General features: G+C 29.6%; 1 protein-coding gene across 1 annotated transcript; it reads left to right on the top strand.

Annotated features, from left to right (window-relative positions):
- The first annotated feature begins 7,342 nt into the window (after window positions 1-7,342).
- Window positions 7,343-9,384, top strand: LOC137925011 (cysteine-rich PDZ-binding protein). The gene is made up of 2 exons (XM_068768439.1): window positions 7,343-7,587; window positions 8,912-9,384. Exons 1-2 carry the CDS (start codon window positions 7,415-7,417, stop codon window positions 9,039-9,041), a joined length of 303 nt encoding a protein of 100 aa, XP_068624540.1. The 5' UTR covers window positions 7,343-7,414; the 3' UTR covers window positions 9,042-9,384.
- The last annotated feature ends 339 nt before the right edge of the window (window positions 9,385-9,723 follow it).

Genomic DNA, 9,723 nt, shown 5'->3' with positions numbered 1-9,723 from the left:
TTTATTGAAAAAAAAAAATCAGCCAAATAATACATACTTTTATGATTTGAACCGAATTATCATAAATTTCAAATAAATAGTTGTAGAAAACTACAAAACACATTAATAATGGAATCAGGAATGAATCAGAACTAACGAAAGTAATCTGCGGATTGGCAAATAGAAATCATAGTGAGAAGGCTTCTAAACGCGCAGTAAAAATAACCGTTAGGGCCCTATGACTCTGGAGTGATACCACGGATAGGCGCACAGCGTAGAACGGCTACTGACAAGGTGGATAGACACCTTCGACGAAGGCTGTCGAAAGATGCTGAATGCAGGCCGCTTCCAATTGGTTCGTTTAGATATCATAGGGGGTGGAAATGACCAGTAGTGGACGACATTTGGCTGAAATGATGACGATAATGGTGAAAAAAATCTCAAAAAGAGATATAAAGTTAATAATTTCCTTTATACTAAAACAAAGCATTTCTATTCATATTTACATTCCTCATTGTATATGACAGGGGTGGCCACACTGCGGCTCGCGACCCACAGGCAGCTCTTTGAGCTATTATTTTTGGCTCCGATTGATTGTCGAATTAATCCAATATTTAAATTTATATTACCTATGTCAGCTCCTGGGATATCGAAACAAATCACTGGTGTGAATAATAATTATTATTCCATCATAAAATTGACAAAATCCAAATAAAGATCATAATTAATTGACCAGCATCTTAAGTATTATTAGGAGTGTTGTTATATACGTGTGCCATTATATCTAACTTCAAAAAATTGCAATTTTCGAAGAATGATTCGCAACATCAAAGAGCTTGCGCACCCCTGGTGTATAACTTTGCAATTCTAATATAGTCAATATTGAACAAAAGCTACTTATTGATCAAATGCAATTAATGTATCATTGGCAATAACAAATCTCTTAATAAGTTAACAAAAAAATTTACATCGCTAGGTCCAAACTTTATTTATATACCATTAGTAAAACTTCTTAGTTCTGGTTTATAACTATACTTTTATTCATTAAATTTAAAAAAAATATATATTATCGTTATAGATATTTTAAATAAACTCAATTTCCTTTACAGACCTCTATTTCAACTTCAATAACTTCTGAAGTAAGTTTATTTCCTTATATATAATATTAATATTTTTACACGTGATTTTTTAACTATATACAAGTTTTAAATACACAATTAAAGTAATTAACATTTTTACACGCAGTCTGCAAATGTTTCCACCATTGCAACGAAAGCTATAACTAGGTCCAGTAATAATAAAACAATCACTAAACAGGATGAAATAATTGATGTTTTAAATAAATATATTAATATATCTGAATTCGCACTTGAATATAAAAATAACAGAGAGCAGAACTCTGAAGATATTGATATTAACAACTCGGGTGTACAGGAAAGTGATGAGTCGGCGAATTTAATAGATAAAAGAAAAAATAAAAGGAACAGATATATTTTGAAGAAAATATTTAAAAAAATTTTATCATATAGACATTTACATTTACAAAGATTACATAGTAACAATGAAGAATACAAACTTATTAAAGCATATATTTCATGGATTGTAAAAAAATATCAAAAGAAAATGTATGAGAATAACACAGTAAGTATAAATTTGAAGCGAACATTGCAAGACAAAATTAGTTAAAGTGTTGTTTTATATTGGATTGTTACTGGCGACTAGCCTATCTGCCTTATACGGCTTCGTCAAACTTACAAGCTGGTTGATCCGAAATTTGTGACCAAAGGTGTTCCTACCATACATTGCAAGAGGCTTCCCAAACCAGATGTATCTCATGTAAATCATGATTTGCATATATTTAATTTAAAATATAATTTCTTACAGGAATCATTTCATAACAGACAGAAACGATCCATTAAAGAAAGCGCAGGATATACACACGATCCGGAAATATGCAAAATTTACAACAGAAACTTGTTTCAAATGTGGGCAAACCTATCAAAATTCATAGGCACAGCTGAAAAATCGCCGCCAAATAAAAGTGTGCTCCATAACATTGGACTAATGATTAAATCTTATTTAGATCATGTGACGCCTGTTACAATAAACACAAAAGCACAAGACAAGTCGGACATTCGTAAAGATAATATAGAAAATATTTCAAATATTTTATCACCAATTATTCGCAAAATCAGAACTATAATGGATGTTAATGGGGTTAAAGATATGAAAACTTTAACTTCTGTTGTATTAGAACATATACGAAGGTTTACAGATAACCATATAAGCGAAGAGTGTATTAAAAAAACAGAGGACGAAATTACAACACTGATAAATTTAGCTTTTCAAAAATATTTGCTAAATACGAATTGTAATACCTATATGACCGCTAACAATAACAAGAATAATGTAATGGATATAAATATACCATTAAATAATCCAAAAGAAAATAACAATCCTCTTGTCACCTTTTTTAACACTCGCACAATTCAAAATGTTCAGAATGAACAAAACGCTGATGAATCTGCTTTTAGTTTACTAGAAGCACCACTTCATAAAGTCAAAAGGTCTGTAAATAAAGATAAATCTTTAGAACACAAAAGTATATTAGTAAATGGTGATAAAGAAGTAAAGAATCCTTCAATGCCAGTCACGAATAATACAAATTTAAATAATGTGGAACACTTTGAATCAGCCAATGTAACAAACCACACATATAATAATTTACCTTCTGAAGAAACTGATCTAAACGTGAATATAGAGTCTTTAAATACCCCGACCAGAAGGTTATCTACGTTACAACTGGACAAAAAATATTGCAGTAAGGTCGCATTGGAACAATTTATCCTTACTCTAAAATTTATTCTGAGATTATACTTAGTCGACTACGATTGTAAAGGACCAACGAGTGGTAAATTTGTAATAATAACAAAATTAATAGAAGAATCACCTATTTTTCAGCCTTTCAAAGAAATTAATAATGATCATTTAGAAAAATACAATGAATTTCTTATACTTTCGGAAAAGGTAGAATTACCAGAATTAAATAAATTATTTAACAAACCCGAAATTTCACAGAACAAAAACATTCTAAAAGAATTTTTGAGTGACGTATCTAATTTTGCAACATATCTGAATCAAGAGAAAAACATTAACAATAATAATTTTCCGGTTAATAATAATAAATATAAACGTAAAGATATATCAAATACGTTGCAATATAATCAACAATTTAATTCCTCCAATTTTGTTAATGCACATAATACAAACGAATTGATTGTTACTTCCAAGCCTGAATACCAAAATTTGGTTTCTAGAGACTTTACTGATAACAATTACAATGTAAAAAGTGGATTAAAAGGAACATATAGTCAAATAAAGCAATATTTTGAAGATAAACACGAGGTATTGCCAAAAGCTTCTAAAACTTTAAACAGTTCAAAGGTTTCAGAGAACCTGAAATTGTATAGTCCTAAAGAAATAATCGCTAATGGTAATGTAATTAATCCTTTGCAATACAATTCAGTTAATCGTTCCAAATCTATTATTATAAATACTAAGGAAAATTTAAATTCACTCCCATTATCTTTTTTATCGCACAATTCAAACCTCAAAGGCAAAGATACTTTTCTACATAAAAACTTCGCAATGAATTTTGCTGCGTTGCCAAATTATTTCTCAAAACAATCAGAAGTTAATAAAGATATGGGACCCCAAATCTCCGACAAAATTACAAGTAATAATTCTTATAACAATACCTCAATATTGAATCTTTTATCCAGTCAAAATAATAGAACTATTTTAAATAACAAGATTCTGCCACAGATCGGGCCGGACCCTAAAATCAATTTCACTGTGATAAATCACGCTTACGGTCAACCCCAGGTAATGTTAGAACCTTTTCATGTTACAAAAAATAAAACTTTTTCCATAGACTCTACTCTGAATGAAGAAAATAATAGCAAAAACAATAATTTTTCAAATAATATTTTTCTCAAAAATTCAAGCAAGCATCATAATATTTTAATAAATTCACACGGAAAAAATACTAGAAATATTATGCGTGAATCAAAAAACGAAAACATTGATCACACACCAAATAATATCGTTAATCAAAACGATTTTATATCCTCGTATTCAATTAGAAATCTTACAAATAGCATTAACCAACAATCCAATCTTCCAAATACTTTAGATAAGTCAGTTTTGAGAAATGGCGCGAACAATCCAAGTGTTTTAGAAGACTACACGCTTTTGCAACATGTTCTTAATTTGGAAAAAAATCCGAACATAACCAATCATGTAGATGCCGTTAAGCCAAAGATGGATACAAGGATGCTAAAAAATATTTCTTCTAATGCAGAAGCTAGAAATGACATCTTACAAAATCTTTTCAGGTCGTTACAATCGCGCTCGAATGAGAATTTAAATTATTTGAATTCTGAAGATAATTATTTGCGAAACGACAATTTTAAGGAATACGAATCTAATAAGTCTGGTAGATCTTTGAAATTATCTTCCTTTGATAACTTACAAACAAATTCTAAAGATGAAATAGAATTGACATACATATTCAATTATCCACAAATAGTTGTCTTTCAACCACAACTTTTTATTAAACGTAATATGTCATATGTTGACTACGTAAATAATTTTGAGAAAATAGTTAATAATCCGGATAAAAATCAACAACTAAGTTTATATAGAATCATAAGATATCTACCAAACAAAACGACACAAATTCTTTTTCAATCGAGTAATGAATCTCCTGTTTTAAAAATTATAAATACAAATTTAGGAGCAGTAGAATAAAACCAAAAAAATACAATTCCGCTGCATTACTTTAAAATAATTGTTTGGTCTAAATTTATTTTATTTCAAATTGGGAAATTAAAAATGTGTACTCTAACAAAAGAGTTTTATTTTTTCATTAAATTTAAATAATAGTTCCAAATTAATTGGTATGGTTTATAAATAAAGATGTTTAAAAAATCTCAATTGTTCTCACTTTAAAATATAACCTACATTATCAAAAAATACGTGCCAGTGTTCTATATTTAGAAATATAAAAATAAATATATAACTTAAGTACAGATTAATTAATTTTTAGGTAATTTTTCAAGTAATCTATTAGATAATTTATCGAACAATTTACAAATTGCATGCTGCCGACGAAAGAAAAAAAAAACTCTTCTAGTGATTCTTAATAAGAATGTAGCGCTCACGTAATAACGTTTCGTATTGCTGATCCCTACGACTACAGGATTTTGTTAAACGGTTTTATTTAGTTCGACCCGTACGGAATTTATATGGATCAAAATTAGAAATTGAAATTTAAGGACCTTCCCGTTGTCAGATTGATCTGAAATTTGGTACACACATTTAATTTAGATGACAATACAATATAATAAAATCAATAACATTATAAATCTATGATGGCCGCCGATACAAAATGGCGGAATATGTATTTTTCCTTCACCCCCTCAATATGGGTATCAAATGAAAGGGCTACACTTTAACCGATTTAACCGATGTCATTAAACCATTTATTCGTGTTGTTAATATTGCCAAAAAATCTATCCAGGAACAAGAACTTAAAAAAAATTACTTAAAATACTTGTCGGGATCATTCTTAGGGTTCTTTAAAATTTTCACAAACGTCTCAATTTCCTTATATTTAAAACTACCGATGAAATTTAAATTGTACGCACAGAGCTAACAGATTCGCGAAATAGCTTGCAGCATTGGTTTCATTGCCATACTCACAGTTTTAGAAGTTATCACATTGTTCATATCATACTTAAAACTATTTCAAACATGGTAAAACACAATAAAAACATTACCTTACAATGGATTCCGTCTCACATAGGGATCGCCGATAAAGAGTCTGTAAATCATTTAGCTAAAAAATCTTCCATTGTGTTACACATGAAATGTTACAGCATATTTTTTTATTGTCCCTCATTACTTCGTGAAATATGTCTGAACTGAAACGTTGAGGAAATCTATCAACGCATATAACAACCTATCTGCGGGCTTAGTAAATAGTATTCTGGCGTGTCAATGCAATGACAACAGCAACATCTTTATTTCAATTAATAAAAATATACTCTTAAATATAGATGTAAGGCCGGTTTAAAACGAAAAAAACCGATTAAAACCGAAAAAAAACATTTTTTTCGATTTTAAACGTTTAGTGTTGACGACTATGTTTTTCTTAAATATAAACACATTATCTATTCCAAGCGTAGACATTACCTAGAAACTATTACCTAGTTAACTATATTGGTTATTTTGAAAAGATTTATCAATTAGTTTCATTCGGTTTAAAACCAAACTCACACACTTGCACTTCTCACGCGGAGAGACGTCAAGATGCAACGTTGCCAGCTCGCCTACTCCACACCACACACACACATACATAGCGTGTTGCGTGCGGACATGTCAGTGTTGCCAGTATTGTAAAAAAATGTACAAATTTGGATTCAATATAAAGGTACTCGTACCAAATATGCCAAATATGACAATAAAAATGCAAACAAGATACGAATACCTACCTATTATAAGTTTAATATGTATATTTCAGTAGCCTTTTGTGAACAATTACTCGGATTACTCCTATTCCTATTCAATTAAGTCTAATATTAATATAAGTCTAATATTTGGAGATATTATTTTAACTTGGTTTGGTCATACCATACATACATACCATACCTAACGTTGTCTCTTTCATGTGCAAGTAAAACACAGAGGGCATTCACTGTGTGTGTATGGCGTGTGCATAGCAGTCGGCGGTGGCTCTCTGTCGGCAAACTCTTTGAACAGAAATGGAGGAGTGGACCTTTGAGTACACGTTAACTAGTTGGAAATTATGGTCAAAACTCCTATCCACAATTTCTTTATGATTTAGGTACATATTTTAATCTATTGTATGTAATATTGTTTCTTTATAATTATAGTACTTTATATGTAATATACTTACCTACATAGGTATAAAATGCATAGGTAACTAACACAAGACCAAGTATTGTCGATAATGATGTGTAAAAACACTGTTCTTATATTTTAGTAGGCGAGTTTTAAACCGTTTAAAACGATTTATTTGGGGTTTTAAACCGCCACTTTTGGTTTTAAACGTTTTAAATCGGCTTTTTTACATCTATACTCTTAAACTGTAAATTTTTGGTTTGTATTGCCATAATAAAAATGTAATTTTAGATATTAATAAAAAGTGACTTTACGTGTTACTGACCGCTAAAAATTTATTTTTGGACGTTAGCTTAAATTATATATTTACTATTTATGCTGGCAACACTGACTACTGTCATTTGTAAATGTCAAATTCGTGGTTATTTACAAATATATTTGGGTTAACAAATTTTGTTTCAAAAATTTGACGCCTTCACTGAATTAAAAATACTTTGAATATAAAAAAATGGTGTGTGAAAAATGCGAAAAAAAGTTAGGGAAAGTGATCACACCAGATCCTTGGAAGACTGGCGCGAGAAACACCGTTGAATCTGGTGGCAGAAAAGTTGGAGAAAATAAGGCGCTTACTGCAAAAAAAGCTCGATTTAATCCTTACACATCAAAATTTGATGAATGCAGGTAAGTTTATCTAAATTTCTTATTCTTTAACCGCTGAAAGTAAGAAATAGGAAAATATATAATACTTTTTGTGGATTCAATACATATCAATAGCATTAATACGTAATGAATTCAATAAAAAGTAGATGTTGATATTATATGAAGTTATTTAATATAAAATTCAGTTACTGACAACCTTAAAAGATAATAAAATACTACTTTTTTAGCAGCTAGATTATTTTGTAAATTGATATCTTTTCTTATGGACATGTATGATGGTCAAAATAGGGCTAGCATATCCTAACTACAAAACTCCAAATTCTATAAAAATATAAAAAATACTTTAATAATATACAGGTCCTTAAAGAAACAAAGAATATCATAAAGCCCTATTAACAGTAAAATATAATTTAATCGCCCTAAAGTAAACATTACAGAATATTATGAAAAGAATAAAAATATAAGTTCTTAAAGATAGACATGTTAACATGCTGTATATATCCATAGGTATATGTGGAAAGATAGGATATCCATGTTTCCATATTTGCAATAAATGTAAATTTCCAACTTAAGTGTGTTTATTTTCTTTTGTATAAAAATCTTTTTCATTAATATTCTATGATGCTTCATCATTTCACATTATTTCCGCAGTAGGACATACACTGCTGAACATAGGCCTCCCCCATAGATTTCCAATATCCAGTGCGGATGGGAGCAGCCAAGATTTGATTCATATAAACTGAAGCTACATGAGTTAACTATCTAAATTGTGGGTGGATATTTTATGCATCAAGATTTATTTAAGCATTAAGTGTATGATGGGTTCTGTTACCACATTGACTGCCACATCAGTCATCTATGACTGAATCTGTTCTTTCTATTTAGGCTGCGACAGTCATCAATGACTGTCAATTGTGTAAAATTTATCCAACAATTAAGTCCACCTAATTCTTTATTAACCCTTTTAGTGCCGGGAGCCGATATATCAACCCGTGCTTTACTATTTGCATTGCGGAAGAACTTTATTTCAAAATAAATTGATAATATGTTATAAATGATCTAATTTCATTATGAGAGAATTAAAAATATAGGTATTCATTTTAACTCTGTGGAAGATGACCAAATATGGAGGTACTGAAATCTAACATAAACACCGATGGTTGCCACACCAGCGACATCCAAGCTGCGGACTCATTTGCTTTGGCTCTTATCAAAGAGATATACTTCATAATAAATGGTTCATAGAAAATTATGATGAAAAGATGTGTTTTTGTATATGCAAATATGTTGTGTAAGAGACAACTTAACTTTTACTATTTTTATGAAAATTTATATGCATTTTCAGAATATGCCGCATGAAGGTTCACCAAGTTGGATCACATTACTGTCAAGCATGTGCATACAAGAAAGGGATTTGTGCTATGTGCGGAAAAAAAATATTGGACACAAAAAACTACAGACAGAGTTCTACATAGTTTAAGATAATACTGTAAGATTATTTTAAGAGTATTTTAAGTCTAACAAATGTTATAGACTGTGGACTAGGATCACACATAAAAGGATTTGTCATACAGAGGTAATGAAACAACACTGTTTGTAAACAGTAAAATTTTTCAGTTAAATGAAAGTTGATGTCTGCAAAATTATTTATCTTCATAGATATAGTTATTTATGAAACTTGAGAATAAAGTTTAAGGTTTTTATTGCCCAATAAACAAAATAATTTCAGATCACTGGTTATGATTTAAAATAAAGTTTGTTTGAATTATAAAATATATTTTACATATTTAATGTCTCTTTATTATCAAGGGATATTTCTTCAGCACATCCAGATTTTTATCTCTTTTTAACTACAAATGAATTATTTTATAAAAAAACGAATAGTTGTATGTTATAGATGCTTGCTCAACTACTAAATAATTAGATCCAGTTTTTTTCAGAATTTCTCTATAGAAAATTTCTGGGTGTGATTTTTATGAAAAATATGAGATTTTCATTAAAACTAAGTGTGTTAAATGGGAGAGAATTAGACAAATTATAATCTGCCTATTATAAAGAGATTGGTTTTAGGTGTAAAAGCTTTAAAGTTGTAAATGTATTGCTTATTTGATAGCTTTAACTTTGACACATATTTCCAATTATCCCTATAGTGGTTAT

The sequence above is a fragment of the Battus philenor genome, unplaced genomic scaffold (genome assembly GCF_028537555.1).
Source record: "Battus philenor isolate CCGP_79_NKW_IND1 unplaced genomic scaffold, ilBatPhil1.0.hap1 SCAF_25, whole genome shotgun sequence".
Classification (NCBI taxonomy): domain Eukaryota; kingdom Metazoa; phylum Arthropoda; class Insecta; order Lepidoptera; family Papilionidae; genus Battus; species Battus philenor.
The sequence above is the reverse complement of the archived record's forward strand: the minus strand, read 5'-3'. Positions and strand labels throughout refer to the sequence as shown.